The following is a 23,229-nucleotide window of genomic DNA, read 5'->3' as shown; positions in this document are numbered from 1 at the left end:
GAAGGACATTAGCCATGCAAAAAACCATGTATCACTAAAGGGATTAAAGTATCTCGTGAAAGGAGAAGGAAAATGTACCTTTGGAAAGAGCAAGAACAGATCCTGCAGTAGTTGCACACTACAAAAACTACTCAAAATTACTAATTAGAAAATCAAAGAACATGCACATTATATAAGAAATCAGTAATTCTGACAACAGACTGAAGGCTATATGTAATGTAATGAAATGAGAGACAAGACAACACAAGCCACAGAAAAGTACAACACCACCACCAAACTGAATGGAAGGGCTGCAAAAGATGAGTCACTGACAGCAAATGTATTTAAAAATCATTTTTAAATATAGTAGAAAGCATAGGGACTAATGTTTAGCTGGATGATGAAAAGGGCCAAACTACTAGGTCATCAGTCCCTTTTTCCTCAAACAGACAAGTCTACATGACTGTAGATCAAAGATGACCTACTGCACAGAACCCAGTGGAGGAGAACCCCAAAATCTACAAAAGGTCAACAAAGGCTAAATAAGAAAGAAAAAAGAAGAAAGGGAGGATATAGGAAGAAAGACAGATGAGATGTCCCATAGAAGCAGCAGCTAGAAGCCACCAAAATCAGAATGCAATGAGAGTACATACATCCCCCACCCCCACAACTTACCAGAGGTACCACACTCAAACTGCCTAGGAACAACTAGCAACGTGGACAGGGCAAGAAAAGCACAGATACATACAAGAAGAACAAGTTGAACAGACCACATGAGAGAGGGGATGAATAGTAAAAGGGCAGGCAGGGTAAGGGCTGGGGTGGACCACCAAGCCCAGACAGCTGCAGCCCCATCTGAAAAGAGGAAGCAACAGTGTGTTCTACCAACACCTCAATGGGTCGATAAGATTAAGTACCCCATTCTTAAAAAGAGTGGTAAAAGCCGCCTTTGTGAATAAAATGTAAAACTAAATCAGCGACTGAGGCATCATCTCCTAACACCAAGGGTAGTGAGTCTGAGTCCACCAATGGGTGTGAACCACCATCAAATGGGAACCACAACAGTGGGGCAAGTCCTAGCGATGAAGGAGATGACCATGAGTCAGCCAAGTATGGCCAACACAGAGCTGTCACAGGACAGTACAGTCCTTGTGGGAGGCCTGAATGGAGGATCTTCACAGATTCGTAGTCTTGTTTATCACCTTTAGTTTGCTTGATGAAGTCAGAGTGAGCCTTTCCATATTCCACATCCCTAAAACTAGATGGCCTAATACCGAGCTGAGGTCTGTTTCAAGAATACCAATCTCAAAAGTCAGCTTACTGTAGCCAGTCTAGCTATTAGCATATCATTCCCTGGGATCCCAACATGGCCCGGGGTCCAGAAGAAAGGTCACTGAGCATCCACATTGATCAAAGACATATAGAGAATCCTGGGTAGCCATGACCAAGGGAAGGCAAGGGTAACACATGTCGAGAGCTTGCAAACTGCCTGAGGAGTCACTGCAGATGAGAAAGTAATCACTGGTGCAGGAATGGATAGGCTCAAGAGCATGAGGAATGGCTACTAACTCCACAGTGAACATACTACAGCCACCCCGCAAGAAGCACAATTCAGTATGTCCTGCATAAGTATAAGCAGGGTCTACATGACCAGCAACCATCAAGCCATCAGTATAGATGACTTCTGAACCCCAAGACGCATCAAGGATGTAGAAAAATTTGTAGCAGAGGATTTTCGGCTGAACCGAGTGTTTCAGACCACGTGATAGGTCAAGACAAAGCTGTGACCAACGGATGCACCATGGAGATGTATGAGAGTAGGCCCAGAGGAGAGGTGCTAGAGGGCGTAACTGGAATTCAGAGAGGAGTGACTAGATGTGGATTGTAATTATAATTGCTGATCTGGGCCACCACTGAAGGTGATGGTTTGTGTGTTTGGAAAGAGGATACAGTAGTTCGTATGCTGAATGTAGCTATGAATGTGTGGCATAATTGACAAGCTACTGTTGGTGCCTGTTCCACAATGAAGGGACACCAGCCTCCATGAGTAAGATGTTCACAGGGCTTGTTCAAAAGTCTCTGTCACAAGTCAAACCTGGCACTGGTGAATGGTATCCAATATCTGCAACACAGAGGGTGATGCTGAACCATATGCCAAATTACTGTATCAAGACAAGACTGTATTAGTGTTTTTTAAAGCTGCAGAAGGGTGTGATCTGTACCCCTGTTGGTGTTACTATGGCAGCAAAGTGTATTAAGGTGCAGCCACCACTTTTCCTTAAGCTGGTGAAGATGGGGAATCCATGTCAGCCAAGCATCAAAGACCAGTCCTAAAAAGTGATAAGTCTGCACCACATTGAATATGTAGTCTCCGACGTTGAGTTCCTGTGGTGAGTGAGCGGTATGACATTGACAGAAGTGCACGACATAAGTCTTTATGGCTGAAAACTGAAAGCTATGGGTGAGGACTCATGCCTGCACCTTTTGTGCGGCACCTTGAAGTCGACATTCAGTGACACTCACACTAAATGAGCAATAGCTAAGGCAAAACTCATGATCATACAAGGAGAGTGGTACTGAGGACCACACAGCTGCTGCTACACCATTTATGGCTACTAGAAACAGAGGGGCACTCAGTACAGAGCCCTGCGGGACAACATTCTCTTGCATATGGGGGTACTGTGGGAAGCACCAACTCATCCCCGGAAATTATGGTGTGACAAGAAGTTATGGATAAAAACAGAGAGCGGATGATGGACACCATACTCATGTAAGGTAGCGAGAATGTGGTGTTGCCGTGTGGTGTCATTAGCCTTTTGCAGGTCAAGGAAGACTGCTGTAAGATGCTGACATCGGGCAAAACCTGTTCGGATGGCAGACTTCAGGTAAACCAGATTAGCAGCAGTGGAACAACCTTGGCAAAAACTATCCTGGGATGGAGCCAGAAGACCTCAAGACTCCAGGAGCCAACATAGCCACTGGTTCACCATGCATTTAAGCAACTTACAGAGAACATTTTTGAAGTTAATTGGGCAATAACTAACAATCTCTAGAGGGTGCTTACCCAGTTTTAGTACTGGGACAATGATGGTTTCTTGTCATTGTAATGGGAACTCACCCCACTCCAGATGCAGTTAAAGATGGCAAAGATGTGACGCTGACAATCCACAAGAGGTGCTTGATAATTTGGTTGTGGATGCAGTCCGGTCCTGGGGCTGTATCATGGCAGTGAGCTAGGACACTGATGAATTCCCACTTGCTGAATGGAGGATTATATGGCTCCAGGTGGCATGTAGTAAAGGATAATTGCTTTTGTTCCACCCACTGTTTTAGGACATGAATGGCAGGTTGATAATTCTCAGACACTGATACTTGAGCATAATGTAGAGCAAAATGTTCAGTAACAGCATCTGGGTCAGTGTAGACATTGCAATTCAAGGTAATACCAGGTATACCTGCAGGTATGTGGTATCCATAGAGACATCTCACCTTTTCCCAAACCTGCAAAGGAGAGGTACATGGTCCAATGGTTGAAACATACTTTTCCCAGCCTTCTTGCTTCCGTCCTTTTATTAGGTGGCAGACCCAGGCATGGAGCCACTTTAAGGCAATAAGGTGCTCTATCAATGCTTCTTACATTAAGTTAATACTTGTTCAGTATGCCATGAATATGACATTTCGTAATGCTATGGAATGCGTCAGCTTAACGTAAGTTTTCTTTACGTGATTTTTTTTCAGTTACTACTTCATGTCTAAAAATTCATATATTGAGTAGGAGGAGCTATCATTTAGAAATTCTTTTAATTTGTTTGTAAATGCTTTGTAAATGCTGATTGGCTATCTGTCAGACTTTTAATGCTATTTGTCAAATGACGAAAATTTTTGTGGCAGCATAATTCACCGCTTTCTGTGCCAAGGTCAGATTTAACGCAGAATAATCAAGATCATCCTTTCATCAAGTATTGTAGCTATGCATTTCCCTATTATTTTTGAATTGGGATGGGTTATTCATATCAAATTTCATAAGTGAATGTATGTATTGTGAAGGTCCTGTGAATATCCCAGGTTCCTTAAGGTGATCATGGGTGGGTTCCAGCTATTATTCTTACACACTTTCGTGCGGTGAATACTTTTTCTCTTAATGATGAATGATCCCAAAATATGATGCCATATGAAAGCAGTGAATGAAAATAGGTATAGTAGGCTAATTTAGTGATATATTTATCACCAAAATTTACATTAACCGTAACATTATAAGTAGCTGAACCTAACTGTTTCAGCAGATCCTCAATGTGTTTCTTCCAATTTAATTTCTCATCAATGCACACATCAATAAATTTTGAATATTCTGTCTTAGCAACAGACTTCTGTTCAAAGTCTCTATTTATCAATGGTCTTATGCTATTTACTGTACAGAACTGTATATACTGTGTTTTCTCAAAATTGAGTGAGAGTCCTTTTGCAAAGGAACACTTAATCATTTTCTGAAAGATGTTATTTACCATTTCCTCAGTTATTTCTTGTTTGCTGGGTGTGATTACTACACTTGTATCATCAGCAAGAAGAACTAGCTTTGCATCTTCATGAATATAGAGTGGCAAGTCATTAATATACATTAAGAACAATAACAGACCCAAGAGTGAAACCTGTGGGACACCATTCTTGATACCTTCCCTGTTTGAAGACTATGCTGATTTTTGCAGACTATCTGTATTATTAATTTCAACCTTCTGCATTCTTCCAGTTAAATATGAATCAAACCATTTGTGCACTGTCCCACTCAAACCACAATACTTAAGCCTATCCAGAAGAATTTCATGATTCATGCAGTCAAAAGCCTTTGAGATATCACAAAATACCCCAATTGAGTGACATTCAGTTATTCAGAGCATTTAATATTTGATCAGTGAAAGCAAACACACCATTTTCTGCTGAAAACCTTTTCTGAAAACCAAACTGACATTTTGACATTGGAGAGCCCACCTACAATCTCTAATGCAGTTCCTGATGACCACCAAGGTACTGTCTTCTGTCAGGGGAGGTCCAAGGAATATAGGATTGCTAAATCAGCTGCCAAAAGAATAGCTATATTTGTATTTTGGACTGCCTCATCGATATCTCCATGTGATGGGGAGCCAAGGGTGACACCACAGGTGAAGGCATTCCACTCAACACTGTTGGGAGCCTATTTGGGCAGTCATCCAAAAGAGTGATGCTGAGGGAGGGACTGGAAGATCGGGAAGTGGTCAGTATCACACTGGTCATCGTGGATTCCCCAGTGGATGCATGAGAGAAGACAAGGGCTGCAGATGGAAAGGTCAAAAAAATGGTTCAAATGGCTCTGAGCACTATGGGACTTAACTTCTAAGGTCATCAGTCCCCTAGAACTTAGAACTACTTAAACCTAACTAACCTAAGGACATCACACACATCCATGCCTGAGGCAGGATTTGAACCCGTGACCGCAGCAGTCGCGCGGTTCCAGACTGTAGCGCCTTTAACCGCTTGGCCACTCCGGCCGGCATGGAAAGGTCAGTGGCCAAGGAAGTTCTGTGCACCACACTGAAGAGTGTGCAGGCACCAGTACTCAAGAGGCAAAAATCAAGTTGTGCCAGGAAGTTTTTGAGGTCCTCACCATGCCCAGTGGTCATACGAGGGGAATCTGAGAAACCAATGCAAACAATGTATTTCAAGACACTTCATCATCAGAAGGGAGCTAAACATTGCAAATGGTAATATCCTGAAATACCCTTACCCTAACAGCCACAGTCTCCAAGGGTGTATAGAGTGGCACAAGTTTGCTATATGGTGTGTCCAGGACTTATATGCAAACACTTCCTGATACCCTGTCATAGGTAGCATGATTCTGATCACATCCCCAGTACCCACAAAGGGCAAGGAACCATGTTGCTGGAAATCAAGTCTCCTGAAGGTCAATGAAGAAGGCAGAGGAAGTGCTTAAATGATGTCATAGCTCAGCCAGGTGGTAGAAAAAAATCACTACAATTCCACTGGAGAATAATGTTGTCGATGTACTGTAAGGCCATGAAGGGACCAAGGAATCAGGTTATGCCCTAGGGTCACCTGCTGCTACTGGTTGAGACATTATGGCATCAACATACACAGGTTCTGGGCTCTGTTGTGTGGTAAGAGCTGGGGCCCCACGGGCTGCCAGGCTCTCTTCCTTGGCCACAGGAGTACAACAACAAGATCTGGTGGCATGAGGACCACTGGGATCTCCTTCTTGGAGTACTACTTCTTATATTTCCTGTCCTTAGAGGATTTGGATGATTTCAAGGGCTTCTCTGAATCAGTTTCAGGTAATGATGATGATGGTCATGAAGCCCCATGACCAGCAGCCTGTGGCTCCTTCAGCCACTGGCTGTTGTCCAATTGTAGATTGGCTGACACCGCAGAAGGAAGTGTTGCAAGTGACCCCTTCCTGGAGATAGAAGCTAGAGGATGGTGATTTGTCTCTGGCTAGGTGGTGGGGACCAATGTCCCCAGGGGGTGGGAAGTCAACAAAACCAAAGTAGCTGTGGGGGATACAGCAAGAGAAGAGTCCCCAACTATCAGGGCGGCAGGGATGGTTGAGCAGCCCTGAGCGCCCACTATCAGAGGAGTCACAGGTGGGAGTACTGATGTCAAAGGGGCGATGTGTGACAGCTGTAGCGTATGACACTGCTATACACTCTGGGTGCCACTCCCACATACTGCTTCTTGGTCTCTCGTTAAGTTTGTCCAGAATCTTACATTCTTACATTTTCTTATCTTTCTGGAAAATGATGCAATCTGGTGAGCAGGGAAATGGTGCTTTCCACAGTTAACAAAGATGGGAGGGAGGGCACAAGGAGTGTTCACATGCAGCAGTCATCCAAAGAAACACGATGGACAGAGTGTACACCTCGTTGCTCCAAGTTGGCATTTAGCTCACCATCAGATTGCAGGAGAAAGTCTTGGTGAAAAATGATGTTCCAAACCATATTTACACTACTAAAGGGGCTGAATGTCACCAGGTTGTCACCCAACTTGTTACTAGTGAACAGTGCTCATGACTGGGCATGGAATATTGTTTTGATCAAACCTGACTCACTTTTCATTTTATAAATGGCTGCCACTTGCCCAAACTTGTTCTCTATATTCTCTATAAAGAATAAAGGCTTTGTGGCTCAAGAAGAATCAACACCTGTCCTTGTGCAAACCAAGTATTACGGGGAAAATTTCTCTGCTTGCTGCTTAGCCCTACACTCCTCCCACAGTGTAGCCCAGGAAGGGAACATTTTAGGGTCATATCTCTCTGCATTTTACAAGGACTTTCATTCCACAGACACTGGTGGGACCATATGGCCACCAGCCGGAGATAGCTTTATCCACTTCATTTGCAACTCATCTGCCATGGTGCCAGCCACTCCAGATGGGGGCTCTCCCCATGGGCGCCACCCAACTTCAGCAATGGCTACCTGGTCAGTAATCCATCGCATGGAGTCCCTGCAATGGGTTCACACTCCTCAGCAAAAAAGGAGGAGTTTTCAGTTCAGGAACCAACAGTGCAATCCCAGCATGGTCAAGGGGCTACCACCATACAGGTACATTAACGTATCGCCAACTTCTTCAGCTGAAATTAAAAAAAATTAAATATTCCCTCAAAAACCAAAGCTCACCTGGTTTTGATGGTGTTTCCAATAAGAGTATTAAAGATTTGTTCCCAGATAATAAGCTCGGTCTTATCTGAAGTATGTAATGCATCACTAACTCAAGGTATTTTTAGAGTGTGTGTGAAATATGCTGTTGTTAAAGCCCTCTTTAACAAAAGTGATACGGGAGATTTCAATAACTACCGACCTGTTTCACTGCTGACAGTGCTTTCCAAAATTTTTGAGAATGTGATGTACTCTATGATAGTATCTCACCTTAGCAACAATAATATCCTCAAAAAATCACAATTTTGGTTTCAGAAGAGTTTATTTACTGAGAACGCCTGTACACGTTCACTCGACCAGATTTTACAAGCATTAAATAATAAAATAGTCTTGGTTAGTATTTTCTGCGACCCATCTAAGGCATTTGACTGTGTGAATCACAATATTCTCCTAAATAAATTGAAGTTTTATGGAATTGTTGGCGTAGGCAGCCAGTGGATAATTCCTCATATATGTGAATGATATTCAGCGTAATATACAACAAGGAGAATTAGCGCTTTTTGCAGATGGCACTAGCATTGTAATAAATCCCAGTATACATACAGAAACAGAACAAATGGTAAAGTTCTTAAAAGTATCATTAACTGGTTATCTGCAAATGATCTTAATCTGAATTTTAGGAAGACAGAACACACTCAGTTCTACACATGTAGGGATACTACACCAATGATAAGGGTAACACATGGTGAGGTAATAGTAAATAGCGTAGAAACTTCAAAACTCTTTGGTATCCACATCAATGAAAATTTAAACAGGAAAAAGCACACTTTGGAACTCCTAAAACAACTTACTTCAGTCACATTTGCACTTAGAATCACTGAAAATCTTGGGGAGAGACAAATCAGTAAGTTTGCATATTTTCATTCAATAAGGTCATATGAAATAATGTTCTGGGTAACTCATCTTTAAGAAAGAAAGTCTTTGTTGCTGAAAAATGTGCTGTAAGAATAACATGTGGTGCTCACCCATTACCATCTTGTAGACATCTGTTTAAGGAGTTGGGCAATCTGACTACTGTTTCACAGTATATTTATTCCCGCATGAAGTTTGTTGTAAATAATCCACTACAGTTCAAAAAGAATGATGATGTACATAATTACACCACCAGAAGGAAAAAAAGACGTTCATTACTTCACATTAAGGTTGTCTTTAACACAAAATTGGGTGCACAACGCTGTAACAAAAATTTTTGATCACTTACCCAGTGATATAATATGTCTGACAGGCAGCAAAGTAAAATTTGAAAATAAACTGAGACAGTTACTCATTGACTACTACTCATATTCTGTAGGGGAATCTCTATTGTAATGTGTAAAACATGGTGGGTGGGAATTACTAACTCACCTCTGTATATCCTTTTCGAAAAACTTTGAAATGTTCAGCATGTTCAACTAACTTACTCCACAAAGATGACATGCTGAACTGCAGACAGGCACAATGAAAAGACACTTACACATTAGCTTTTGGCCAAAGTCGTCATCTGGAAAGGAAACACACACACACACACACACACACACACACACACACACACACACACACACACACACAAAGCAAGCATATCTCATGCACACGACTACCATCTCCGGCAGCTCAGACCAGAATACATTCTGGTCCGAGCTGCTGGAGATGGCAGTCATGTGTGCGTGAAGTGTGTTTGCTTCTGTGAATGAATGTGTGTGTGTGTGTGTGTGTGTGTGTGTCCTTCATTGATAAAGGCTTTGGCCAAAAGCTAATGTGCAAGTCTGCAGCGCAATGAGTCATCTTTACAGTGAGTAGCAATCTATCTTTCCCTTTTATTGTTGATATTCTAACCTGGATTTTCCATTATTTAACTAACTCAAACCTTCAAAAAAGTTGACAGTGTGGATGTAGAGTTCTTCCGCAGTAAACAGCCACATGAAATTGTTCCCAGGTCTGTATATTTATACCAGTTGTCTTCTTGATGTATTTCAGCTATCCATAAGGCCTACTGCCAGAGAATAATTCACCATAAAGAATTCAGTGTGGAAGTCCCTGGTATCACTTGCACAGTGAACACTGTCTAACTGTCTCAGTTAATGAGACTTGCCTCAATACTGTTTAGATGCACTTCTTGAGAACCACAGTGTTGGGCACATAGTCCTCCCACTTAATGTTCAAGATGCATCACTTTTTGCTGGTGGAGCACTCGTGCTTTTTGATATCACGATGATAATGTGACCAAGTTTCACAGCCATACAGGAGCATGAAAATGACAACAGCTCTGTACACCATGAGTTTGGTATGCAGCTTCAGGTATTTATTCATAAAGAGACTGTGAATTAACTGACTGAATGCCACATGGGCAGCCCCAATCCTTTGATCAGCATCCTGTTCACAAGTTCACTGTTTAAACAAGGTGCTTCCAAGGCATGGAAAGTGATGAATCTGCTCCACTGTCATGTCTAAGATGGAGATGTTGAACTCAGAAAGAGCTAATCCTGGGGCAGGCTTTGCAAGACCAAAGCTATCACATGCAGTTTTAAAGCAGCTGACTGACTGTTTTAACTCTGCAGCAAGGGCACCCATACATCATGGGGGGAGAGTCAGCCTGACCCCTCCTCCTGCCCCCCCCCCCCCCCAGCTCTCACGGAAATAAAAAAAATATAGTGTTGTCAGATATTTTTCTTTCAAGAAAATAATTAAAAAGTCGATATTATACAGGTTTTTAACATGGTTGGAAATGAAACTTTTATTTATGGCTACTTAAAAGTTCTCTTTTGTCTTCCAAAACATGAAAAATACTTCAGATCCCAGATGTAGGTCTCCCTCTACGAACTACTGTATGGGCACTCTCGCTTTCCATGTGTTGGAGAAGGAGATGCGGTGTCACCAGCATACTGTAGTTCTGTCACATGGGTAACAAGGGTACGTCTTTATGAATGAAGTCTTGCCAGATTGAAGGGACCTCCATCAAAATGAAACTTAATGTGGTTGTTTGGAGATGATTCATACAGCATGACAGACATGTACAGGGCAAAGAGTATAGAAGCTAGTACACTGCCTTCATTCAAACTCTGAGTGATGGGAATGATTTCAAGGCAGATTTACTGTGGAGAATCTGACCAGACATGCCATCATTAAGAGCTTGAACCAATTCCACATAGCCTTCAGGACATCCAAAGTGTTCCAGTACTTTCCACGAGGCATATTTAGGTCTTGAATCAAAAGCCTTTTTCTGGTCACTGAAAACAAAATATACAAGCTTCTGTTACTCTCTGCATTGCTCCTGGAGTTCTCTAGAATGGAAGGTCATATCTTTTGTTGTGCCTCTGGATGTTCGGAAACCCCACTACAAAATTCAGGCAAAATCTCCTCTGAAATAATTTGGAGCCTATTTCATAGAATTCTTGTGTGAATTTTACCTGCAATTGACAATACACCATGGTAGTTTCCACATGCACTACTATCACCTTTCTTGAGGATAATGATGATTGTAGCATTCTTCTAGCTATCAGGTACTTCCTCAGTTTCCCAAATTAAGATGAAGAGTGAAAAGAATAGTCTTCAAGGCTATATCTCCATTTTGCATCAATTCCTGTGGGATGTTGTCAGGACCAGAAGCCTTTCTTAGACTTAGTTGACTGAGTGCTTCACCAGAGTCTCTGTATGTGGGTATAGCTGCCATCCATCATGGTTGGAATTGTTGAGTAACAAACAATTTCTTTGTGAACATGTAACATCACAAAATATTATTTTAAGTTACTTACATTCTGCAGCAACAGCAGGTTCTGCACATGGTTCAGGTGACCCATACACAGTCTCTTCATCTTCGGACACACTTGCTGAAAGACAAAATTTCACAACATGTTGTAGTATGAAGTGTACAGAGGCTAAATATGGTATTTTCTAGTATATTTAGAGGATGATTAAATTACAAAATTAATAAATTAACCTACTCAAGAAAAGCCACATGAAACAGAAACAGAAAAATTGCATTTTGCTTATTGGCTAATACTACATGATGTCTCTTGAAATAGGTGTTACCACCATTCACACTAGTGCATCACTTCTCAAGGAAAGTTTTCAGGGGTGGAGGAAGCTGCATATTTGTGAAAGACAATGTTGCAGCTTCACCACTGGACATATGCAACTCTCACTCTACAAAGAAAGACATAGAACTGTCAGGTGTTGAAATGAAAGGTATCAGTGTGAATGTAATATCAGTTTATAGATCTTCTTCGGGCAGCTTGTCGTCCTTTACAGTAATTTGACACAAGTATTAGAAAAAGTGGTAAAAAGGAAATCTGTGGTGATTTTAATCTCAATTTCCTTACAGAAGGTGAAGATCATTGTAATTTTAAACATTTCATGAACTGTTGCAACCTTGATATGCAGTGTACATCCCCAACTAGGGTAACCAAATGAAGTAAGTGCTCTTGACCAAGTAGTTAGCAACATGGATTGTTCTGTTAGATCTGTAAATCTAGGATTTTCTGACCATAATGCATTGATTACACTGCCAGTATTTCTGAGAAGTTAACATCAACCCAAAATAATGACAACACAAAGCAGAAATTTTTGTCAAAGCAATGTCCATTTTTTGTGCTATATGCAGAGAGAAAACTGGGAGACTGCATACCACTCTCAAATAATAGATGAAAAACATGAAACCTTTTTAAACATTTCCTGTTACTATTTCAATTGCCATTTCCCCTTTAAAAACAAAAAAAATTGTAACAGAGTATCCTCCAACTGGATTACAACAGGTATTACAACCTCAGCAGAGAGGGAGAGAGAGAGCTCGTCTCCCTCAGCACAACTAATCTTGCCAAAGTGAACAATACACATCATCATTTATAAATGTGGTGAATGCTGCTAAAAAAACTACACCGTAACACCTTTCTGAAATCTTCATACAATAAAAGCTAATCCATGTGGCAAATAATTAATGCAAGAATGGGCATATGTGAGGATAATGTTAGTAACATTAAACTTCGAGTAAATGCAACGTTGATAACTAACCAAGAAAAGTAGCTCAAGAATTTAACTCATACTTTATTGAAACTGTAGAAAAACTAACAGAACATCTAAAAAGTAATTGCCTCCCTCAAGCAGCCTCCTTCACCAACACGATGTTTTTATTACCAACATCGGGAGCAGAGATAGAAAATATAATTCATAGTAAAATAAAGAAAAAATCATCAGCAGGAGAAGACATGATCTCTTGCTTCCTTCTCCACCATTGCAGCAAACTTATTAGTAAACCGCTGTCTCATGTAATACATACTTTATTTTCAGACGCGGTATTCCCAAGAAAACTGAAAATAGCAAAGGTCATACTCATACATAAAAATGGATGTAAAGAAGATCCTAGCAACTACCGTCCAGTTGCAGTGCTGTCTATATTCAGCAAAACATTTGAATATGCAATGGGTGCCACACACAAATCATTTATTACAAAAAACAACATTCTTTCTTCTGCTCAGTAAGGTTTCCAAGAAAATAAAGCCACCACTGGATTCTTATGGTACAAGGGGAACTACACACGGCTGGCTCAGCAGCTATGTGAAAGACCAAGCACAATGTGTTGATATAAATTAACTCAGTCAGGAATCCTAAATGGGGTGCACTCATCTACACAAGCCATAAAAAATGGTGTGGCACAGGGCTCTGTTCTAGGTCCCTTGTTATTTCTACTTAATACAAATGACCTTCCTTCCACCCTACCCACTAGCAAGGTATTTCTCTTCACCGATGAAACTAATATCCTTATATCAAATACAGATGAATCTCTGGAATGACATAACTGATACATTCACATGGTAAAGCCACATTGACGTTATTAGTTCCAGGCTATGAAAAGTTTGTTTTGTGCTCCACTCAGTGAGGGATGAGCTAAATGCTAGCACATTGACATGCATGTATTGTGCTCTTTTACATTCAGTACTACGCTAAAAGAGAAATGTGTAAACTGTTGTTTAGCCAATATATATTTGAACTTGTTGGTTATATTAAACAAAACATCAACAGATTGCACAGGAATTTGGACATCACCATCATGAAACAAGGTCAAAGAATTGGTTAAGACTCATTTCCCATTCTACTCTGCCGTCCTCCCCCCCCCCCCCAAATAGAAACATCAATGCAGCACTACAAACAGTACACAAAATGCATGTTTTACACTTACAGAAATTACAGTGATTCAAAAACCATTAAATGCAATCTTTCACATAAATAACATCTCCATGATGAAAGCAGAAAAATGAAGTGTTTTAAACTGTATAGCAATAGTGTTGAGTGTATGGGAATCAAACTCTACATCCATCTCCCAAAAGCAGTAGGAAGTATTAACAATCAACAAAATTTTTAAAAAACCTGAAGAACACTCCTAACAAAGCATTGCTTTTACAGCATACAAGGCTTTCTTGAATGTGATATCTCATAAATTAAATTATATATTTTTATTATGTTTCAAAATGAAACTGTTTCATTAGAAATAATCTCTTGTCCATTTGTGGACTTTTGCTGTTTGGTTACCAGCATTATTATTTGAACTTATTCTTACTCTGGTATTATTATGAATAAATATGTAAGATATCTTTAGTAAGATGTACACTACAAGAAACAGTGCTATATCTGTATACATTGTGATATCATTTGTTTGACTTGTCCTATATTATTATGCACACTTCTGTACATTGAATGATTGAGTGGATCAATAAATATACAAATATAAATCTAGAAAGTTGATTAACATTCATCCTCTTGTCAACAATGAGGTAACTAAACTTAGCACAACTCACACAGGACAAGAATGGGGAAGGAATGTGATAATGCCTTTTCAAATGTACCATTTACATAACTGCCTTACACAATGTATGCAAACTATGGAAAAGATAAATTGAGATGGGCACATGTCAGTTTTTAATTCAGTTACACTTGAATGTGAATCTGTATCTTAACCATTGTGCCACCTCATTTGGTACCAAACTTTATCCAGCAAAACAGATGACAGAGTTGAAGAAAAGTGGGACTACTAGAAGGTTCTGACAGAAACAAAAAGAAAGTGGGACAAAAAATGAACAACAAACATCAAAAGGTGAAATATGTGATAACTGACATCCTTGGAAGTCAACATGAAGACATATGAGAGAAAGCAATGAAGAAAAAGAGGAAGTGGTGGTGATGTTTGGTTTGTGGGGCGCTCAACTGTGCGGTTATCAGCGCCCGTACAAAGTTCCAACCTTTGCTCAGACCATTCTCTCCATTTTAATGAATGATGATGAAATGATGAGGACAACACAAACACCCAGTCATCTCAAGGCAGGTGAAAAATCCCTGACCCCGCCGGGAATCGAATCTGGGACCCCGTGCTCAGGAAGCAATAACGCGACCATGAGACCACGAGCTGCGGAAAAAAAAGAGGAAGTAGTAACAAACGCAGACAAGACTGGATTGTGGGAGGTGAAGACAGAGATCCAACAACACGAGCTACTACCATAATTTGTGGTCCAGTGGATAGTGGAAACCAAACACATGTGTTACACCTAGGTTCATTGACACATTGCTGGCATACTGATGGCAACTAGAAGGATCCACACAGTCCGAGTGGCAGAGCAAGCACCAAGGTCACAGTTATTGTATTAAGGGGGCATTCTCTATTATAGGATAATATGTAGGCTCTATTTTGTGTGTAGATACACTACCCCTCTCCATTTATCTTCATTAGTGGCTTCATGGTAGTTATGTCAACATGCTAAAGCTAAATAACGGTTTCATAGCAGCTGCCATATTATTTAACTTAAAAATATAGTTTTCTTTCAGTAAATAAATCTTACTGGTTATGAAGGCAGAACAGGTAATGGCAGAAGACCACATTAGATAATTTTCGAAGTGAGAGGGTTAAGATGCTGTAAGGGAAGCAAAAGCTATTGTAGGGGACATAACACAACATGATATTAGCTTTATATTGGAGTGTTAACTTCAGATAAATCTGCATCAGAGTGTTACACCATTGAACTTTAACTCTTTCTGCTCATTAACTAATTAAATGAAGATTATCAAAAACACATTCCTCGTCTGATACAGAACTGATGCTGAAGAAGTGGTCTCCTGAATCTGAAGATGTGTTGGCAGCAATTATTCTTCTCCAGTTATCTCTGTTTCCTATTGACCACTTCATTTCCTCATATGAGCCTTCTCCTACATCAATCTCTGATCTGTCTAGAGTATTGGAGTCTAGGTCTTACTTTGTCTCTCTTGCCTTGAATCATTCCTTCCATAACACTAACTAAAGAAACTAGTGGCTCAATACAGATGGCCAAGTGATTGACTTTTTCTATGCTGTTGATAATAGAGATCTTTTGTCACCAAGTCTTCTACAAATTCTTCATTTATGATTTTTTTTCTGTTCACAAAATCTTTCCCATCTTGCTCCAGGATCAAATTTCAAATGCCTCCAGAAATTCCTTGTCACATGCACCAATAGTGCATACTTCTGAGCCATATGAGGCCAGACTCCATACTAAGTTCTAAAATAAGTCTGTTTTCATTCAATCTCCACATTTATGTTCCTTGATATAAGAACATTTTTCTTTAATACACTGCCTATGCATGTGCAATTCTACTCTCTATATTGGCTGAACTTCTTCCTGTATGCAAGCCTCTTGTATTTCAATACCAGACAAGGATTAGATGATTATACATAGTCTTCATTAACATTTTTGAGTTCACATTCTCAAAAGCTTTTTCTTGATCAATGAATGCAATAAATAGATGTTTTCATACAGCCAGTGTTTTGTCTTTAACCTGTAGTAACATTAAGATGGCTTCCCTTGTACTTCTGTTCTGCCTAAAATCAAACTGGTTTTCAGCTAAGTTCCATTAAATTGTATTTCTTATTTGATTACGGATTATTCTTTTTAATATTTTGGACTCATCTATTACTTATAGAATTTTTTGTTAATATCTGAAAGTTTATGGGCATGTATGATTTAGATATATGTTTTAGTAGCTTGATAGGATCCCCACAAACTGAAAATTACAGAATGTCCATGGTGCAGCTTATAGGAACCTGATAGGACCCCTACAAATTGAAAACTAAGGAATATCCATGGAGCTATGTCAATGAGATTCATTATGGTTCAATGCTGCAAAAATTTTTGAAAGCATGATTCTGATTTTTAAAAGACATTCTGATAAAACTCACTGAAAAACCATGATGTACACAAATCACACTTATCACAACTAGCTTCATTTGTTAGCATTACTGTGAAAGATAATCCAGGATGATTGCACAATATTTCATAAGGTGATAATATTATCACTCACATCAAGCAAAATAGTTTGCATCAAGTCACAACTGCAGAAATTTAACTGTTTAAATGTTGAAGTTTAAATTGCTGTTTACTTCTCTTTCCTGTTCAAGTCAAATAGATTTGAAAAACCATGCTTATTAACTAAAAACGTTCATTTTCTTTCATGTAACTTCACTAGCCTGAAGATATGTTTTACACAGGTGACTCAATACTGTGGGCTTACAGCACTGTCAAGTAACACTGAAAAGAAGAGTAAGGTTTAATGCTCCTGAACAACAAGGTCACACAAATAGTACAAAATCTTTCATATCATCATTACCAAATGCCACTCATCTACGAAAGTCCAAAGGAAATAGCCTCAGTAACTGTACATGGTTTCTTAGACATCAATGGTGCTGCTGAAAGCACCAGAAGTGTTAGCCTAGTAGCAAAAATTTCTCATGCCTCATATGGAATAGTGTGTCATACACTGTGTAAAAAATGGCATGCTTCCATGTACTTACATGCCAATTGAATGATGACACTGATGCAGTAAGTTTCTTTTGGAGATGAAAATAGCTTATCCCCTACCAATTTACTGTGTGTCTCCATGTTGCATGAACATGGGTTCAGCGAATATATCAAGATGAAAGACTGCAACTATTATGCCTGTAGCGTATTCACATTCTGCACAAAATCTCATTGCATCATCGATACAAAAGTTCAGTTTGATTCATAAATGGATTACGTGATATAGCAGATGAAACATGATTGGATGCCATTATTTTTCATTACGAAACAATCCTCTGAGTTAAGACAGCACAGAATTTAGCAGAATTAAATTTTGGGAAATTTCCCATGTGTATTAAAGATGCAAAAATTTCCGTGTCTGGTTGTCTATAAATGAACAGGTGTATGTTAAAGCAACCTTACTGTCCAATTTAGTAGTAACTGAAATGAAAAAAAATGCAAGTATTCCAGAAAGCACTGTAATTTACATGTCAATAATATTTTTGTATGTTCCAATAGTTGTTTCTTATTTTAATATTTTGAGGTACTTTCTGGGTGATGTGTAGTGGACAGAGTTGAGTTATCAGGAACATCAAAATTACAGCAAGTGCTGCATGGAGCTACCAATGCTGTACGAAATCCTAAGGAGGAACTCTGAGTACTTCATTCCAATGTATTTCCATACACATCAAAGACAACAATTACATAAACATTGAACATAAAAACTGAAAGTTGTTAACAGTTATTACCAAATGAGTATAAGTCAAAGTTATATTTATGAAAGAACAATACACTGTAAATAATCACACGGTTGTCTGCAAAAAATTGAAGTGTTAATACGATACACTAATTATTTGATTCAAACAAGAAAAGAAGAAAAATATAAATAATTGGAAATCTGAATGATTCAACTAGTATATGGTCTAACATCCAAAGATTGCAGAAGGAGACATCAAATTATAGCAATTTTGCATCTCATAATTTTAGTCATGTCCGTGACACTCAGCAACAGCTTTCAGTGTGACTTCAGCTGCCTCTAGTTATTTATGTATGCATGGAATCATATGCTTAATTTACAACTTACTAATAAATGGATTACTCAATATAACTCTGTTCCCAGGACACTTACAATATTCAGTATCATTGTTCACATAACGATTGGAGGTGATAATCTTCAGGAGAGGAGTTAATACATGCAACGAAGTACCTGTCCACAAAATGGACACCTTTCCACTTTTTTTTAGACTCTTCTGCAAATGCTTTTGAAAAATTCTATAAAATCTCCTTCATTTAATTAAGAAACTTGGAAAAAGCTTATTTTCGCCACCAGCTGTACAATTTTATGGTTACTCTCTACCATTCTCTTCAAGGAGGAAACTAAGGTTTTAAAAAGCAACTACAGAATATACAGAAGTGTCATAGCAAATGGAAGATTTTAAAAATGTCATTTTCAAATCATAATACTTACACATTGCACATCAGTGGATCAAAAACACATTTTCATCATGTGTGAGTCATAAAAATATAGAACATATGTAACCGTTATAACAGTATGCCTTAACACAATCCACATAAACGTGCTGTGCCTTGGCACAATTACAGTGGTGCACATTTAGTGATAACTCCACGATTAACAAGTGGCACATGACAAATGTCAAAGGTATAAATACTGTGTGATTGTCAAAGAGATCAAGTTGAAACACATACATAGTATCAATGTCAAAAAAGGTTACAAATGTTCTTTGATCTAGCCCAAGATTACAGCAACAGAGACACAAAAATAACATGGAGTCTTTCTTCTGAATAATAGCATACATACATAACCTGTTGCAATGTGTTATATTACATTAAAAACTGTCATACTATGCGGTAACTGACACATGAAGTTATTATGTATGCATTATGTTGCTAATGGAGTAGAACATTAAAAACCATTGTATTATGTGGTAACTGAGGGATGAAGTAGTTATGTATGTTTTATCGCATAGTATAACAGTTTATAATGTTCTACTCCATTACAGTCCTTTGAATTTATCTCTTTCACAATGTTTAGTGCACATAAATGCCTTCTTTTTAATTCCTGTACTAGTAAAGACGATATAAAACATTATAACAGGGTATATATTTGCGTTGTTTTTTAGAGAAAGGACACCATGTTATTTCTGTTGCTGTAATCTTTGTATATACCAAAGAATATCTGTAACCTTTCAGACATTCATACTGTGTGTGCGGGCATCGACTTTATCTCTTTGATGATAACATAATATTTGCATCTTTGATTGTTACAATGCGTCAATTATTAAGTGTGGAGTTATCACCAAAATGTATACTACTGTAATTGTGCCAAGGCACACCATGTTTTTATGGGCTGTGTTAAGGCATACTATTATGAGAGTTATGTATGTACTATATTTGTATGGCTCATATATGATGGAAATGTATGGTTGATCCATTGGTGTACAATGTGTAAGTATTATTGTTCGAAAACAACTTTTGAATTCCTCCATTCATGATGATGCATGTGTGTATTCTACAATCCTTAACATAAAACTGGAAACTCTGAACCACTTGTTTTATGTTTCTATGAACAGCCCAAAATATGCAAGTATCTTTCATTACCAAAAACACTTATTTATTCTGAAAATAAGCAAACTTTTGAACATTTTGTGTGTGTGTGTGTGTGTGTGTGTGTGTGTGTGTGTGTGTGCAAAAATACACACAAATTTTACCAACTAAATCAACAATATAGCTACGTTATGAATTATTCAGGAGTAAAGGAGGCGATTCATCGAAAGGCAGAAGCAATCCATCGTCAATAGGTACATAAACAAATGGCGCAGAGCTTTGCTAGCTTTCAAAATGAACTTCCTTTTTCAAGCTTGTAAGAAAGCCGCGCGCGCACGCGCACACCTGTCTCTCTACATTGTGTTCAGTCAACTGCCAGCTCTTTCCTGGCCCACAGTGAGTGTGCTGGGGTGGGGTGGGGTGGGGTGGGGGTGGAGAGAGGCGGAAGTCATGGAAGGGGTTGGGGGGAAGTGTGTAGCAGCTCGTGGGAGAGTGGGGAGCAGTCTGTGGGCTAGCTAGGGGTGCAGGTAGAGGGGACAGGTGGCAAACAGCTGGGCACATGATTTCACAGACTAGAGGGCTCCCATCTGCACAGCACACAAAAGCTGCTGCTGGTGGTTGTGGTGGTGGTGGTGGTTGGGAGGAGGATCCAGATGGCAAGGGTTGTGAAGCAGCTATTGAAAAATTGCATGTTGTGCCCTGCTGTATGTTGTGCCACTCAGTGGTCCACCTCGCATTTGGCAAAAGTCTGGCTGTGGCCATTTATTCTAGTTGACAGTTAGTTGGTTGTTATACCAATGTAAAATGCTGTGCAGTCAATGCAGCAGAGCTGGTATACAACATGGGTGCTTTCACAGGTGGCCCAGCCTTTGAAGGTGTAGGATAAGCCTGTGATGGGGCTGGAATAGGTGGTTCTAGGTGGGTCGACTGGGCAGGTCTTGTATCTGGGTGGCAGGGGATTTGGGGTGGGAGTGGCATAGGGATGGACTAGGATGTTGTGGGTGTTGGGTGAGTGGTGGAACACCACTTTGGGAAGGGATGCAAGTATTTTGAGGTAGGATATCCCTTATATCAGGGCATCATGATAGATAATCAAAGCCCTGATGAAAGTCATGGTTCAGTTGTTCCAGTCCCAGATGGTATACTGGGTGATTTTTTTTTTTTTGGGGGGGGGGGGGGGGGGGATGAGACTTTTTTGTGGTTAGTTCTTGGACTCGATGTGAGGATCAGGTGTGTGTGGGGATATGGTGTTGGAGACTTGTTTGTAAGTTAGGTGTGGAGGGTAATGCCTATCTGTGAAGGCCTTTGTGAGGCCTTCAGCATACTGGGCGAGGGAGTTCTTATCACTGCACATTTTTCTACCACGCGTGGCTGGGTTATATAGGAGGGACTTTTTGGTCTCGAAGGGGTGGTATCTGTCAGGTACTGTTGATGATTGGTGGATTTGATGTGGACCGAGCTGTTGATGGAGCCATGTGAGAGGAGGAGATCGACATCTAGGAAGGTGGCCTGGTGGGTGGAGGAGGACCAGGTGAAGTGGATCGGACAGAAGGTGTTGAGGTTGTGGAGGAATGACGATAAGTGTCGTTGCCTTGGGTTGAGATTATAAAAATGTCATCAATAAACCTGAAACATGCCAGAAGTTTGGGGTAGCTAGGGATGTTTCCTGTAGGTGGCCATGAAGAGGCTGGCATACAAGGGTGCTATTCGGGTACCCATGGTTGTGTCATGAATGTGTTTGTATACCTTCCCTTCAAAGGTGAAGTTGTTATGGGTTAGGATGTTGTTGGTTAGGTGTATGAGGAACGTAGTGGTGGGTTTGGAATTTTCAGAGCACTGCACGTGTGTGGACGTGTGTACGTGTGTGTGTGTGAGTGTGTGAGCACTGCACGTGTGTGTACGTGTGTGTGTGTGTGTGTGTGTGTGTGTGTGGTGTATACACACATCATCCCCTGCCCCAGAACCCCTGCCCAATTTGTGTCAGCTAGTTGTGGGTTGCCATCTATACACACATCATCCCCTGCCCCAGAACCTCTGCCCAATTCGTGTCAGCTAGTTGTGGGTTGCCATCTCACAACCTAGTCTGTGGAAACATTTGCCCAGCTGTCTACCACCTGCCACTTGCCACCTCTACCTGCACCCCTCGCTAGCCCACAGATAGCTCCCCTCTCTCCGATGAGCCACTAGATGCTTCCCCCAAAACCCCTTCCTGCCTCCCGCCTCTCTCCATCCCTCGCGCCACCCCATCCTGCACCCCCATCTCATCCCAGTACACTCACTGTGGGCCAGGAAAGAGTTGTCAGTTGACTGAGCACAATGTGAGGAGATAGCACAGGGGTGTGTGTGTGTGTGTGTGTGTGTGTGTGTGTGTGTGTGTGTGTGTGTGTGTGTGTTTCTTACCGGCTTGAAATAGGAAGTTCATTTTGAAAGTTACCAAAGTTCTACACCTTTTGTTTGTGTATCTATTGATAATGGAATGCTTCTGCCTTTCAGTGAGTTGTCTCCTTTATTCCTAAATAATACATAATTCTCAACCAGAACTTTGCATACATAAATATATTTATATTAGATGCTTTGACAAGGAGGTATCAGAAATGTTGAATTCAGGTAACATCATTAAATAAAATGGAATTTTCCTTATGAGTCAGTGGCTCAACCTGCAATACACATAAAAAACATTATTTGGCAGTTTCTTAATTCTATGCATTTAACTTACAGTGCTTTCGTCGAGAGTGTCTACGATCCTGTTTCAATGGAGGCCATCCCTGGAAATAGTCCTCACTTGCCCCACCTAAAATACCCAATATTATGTAACTCATTGTAAACCCAATATTGTACTTCAAAACAAATAATAATTGATATCATGGGTTCAATAATTCAGAAGTTCTTTTACCTTCCAGGGGGTGCAAATAAGGTAATAAGGAAGGGATCTACTCCAAGATTCATCAGTGTAGTCTGAACACTACTGACATGCAGACTCATGCACAAGTCATTGTAAGAGAGAGAGAGAGAGAGAACAAGAAGGGAGGAGGGGGGGGGGGGGAGACTGGCTGGGGGGGGGGAGACGGGCTGGGGGGGGGGCAGAGAGAGAGAGGGGGGGGGGAGAGAGAGAGAGAGAGCGCATTAACAGCAGAAAGAACAAAATTATCTGGGAAACTTATTAAAAATGCAAACTGGAAAATCTGACTGAAATGAATCTTTGAGTCACGTTTGTCTCT

General features: G+C 40.2%; 1 protein-coding gene across 5 annotated transcripts in view; it reads right to left on the bottom strand.

Annotated features, from left to right (window-relative positions):
- LOC124722112 overlaps positions 1-23,229 on the bottom strand; it is a 398,005-nt gene that overhangs the window by 143,221 nt on the left and 231,555 nt on the right. For 4 of the 5 annotated variants that reach the window (XM_047247319.1, XM_047247315.1, XM_047247318.1 and 1 more), the window contains 2 exons: positions 22,728-22,802; positions 11,408-11,482 (listed from right to left, as the gene is read on the bottom strand). In XM_047247319.1, the coding sequence (XP_047103275.1) occupies positions 11,408-11,482; positions 22,728-22,802 (150 nt within the window). The remainder of the gene's footprint in view (positions 1-11,407; positions 11,483-22,727; positions 22,803-23,229) is intronic. The other variant, XM_047247317.1, reaches the window with a different exon arrangement.

Source organism: Schistocerca piceifrons, chromosome X (genome assembly GCF_021461385.2).
Source record: "Schistocerca piceifrons isolate TAMUIC-IGC-003096 chromosome X, iqSchPice1.1, whole genome shotgun sequence".
Lineage (NCBI taxonomy): Eukaryota > Metazoa > Arthropoda > Insecta > Orthoptera > Acrididae > Schistocerca > Schistocerca piceifrons.
This window is presented reverse-complemented; position numbering and strand designations above follow the sequence as displayed.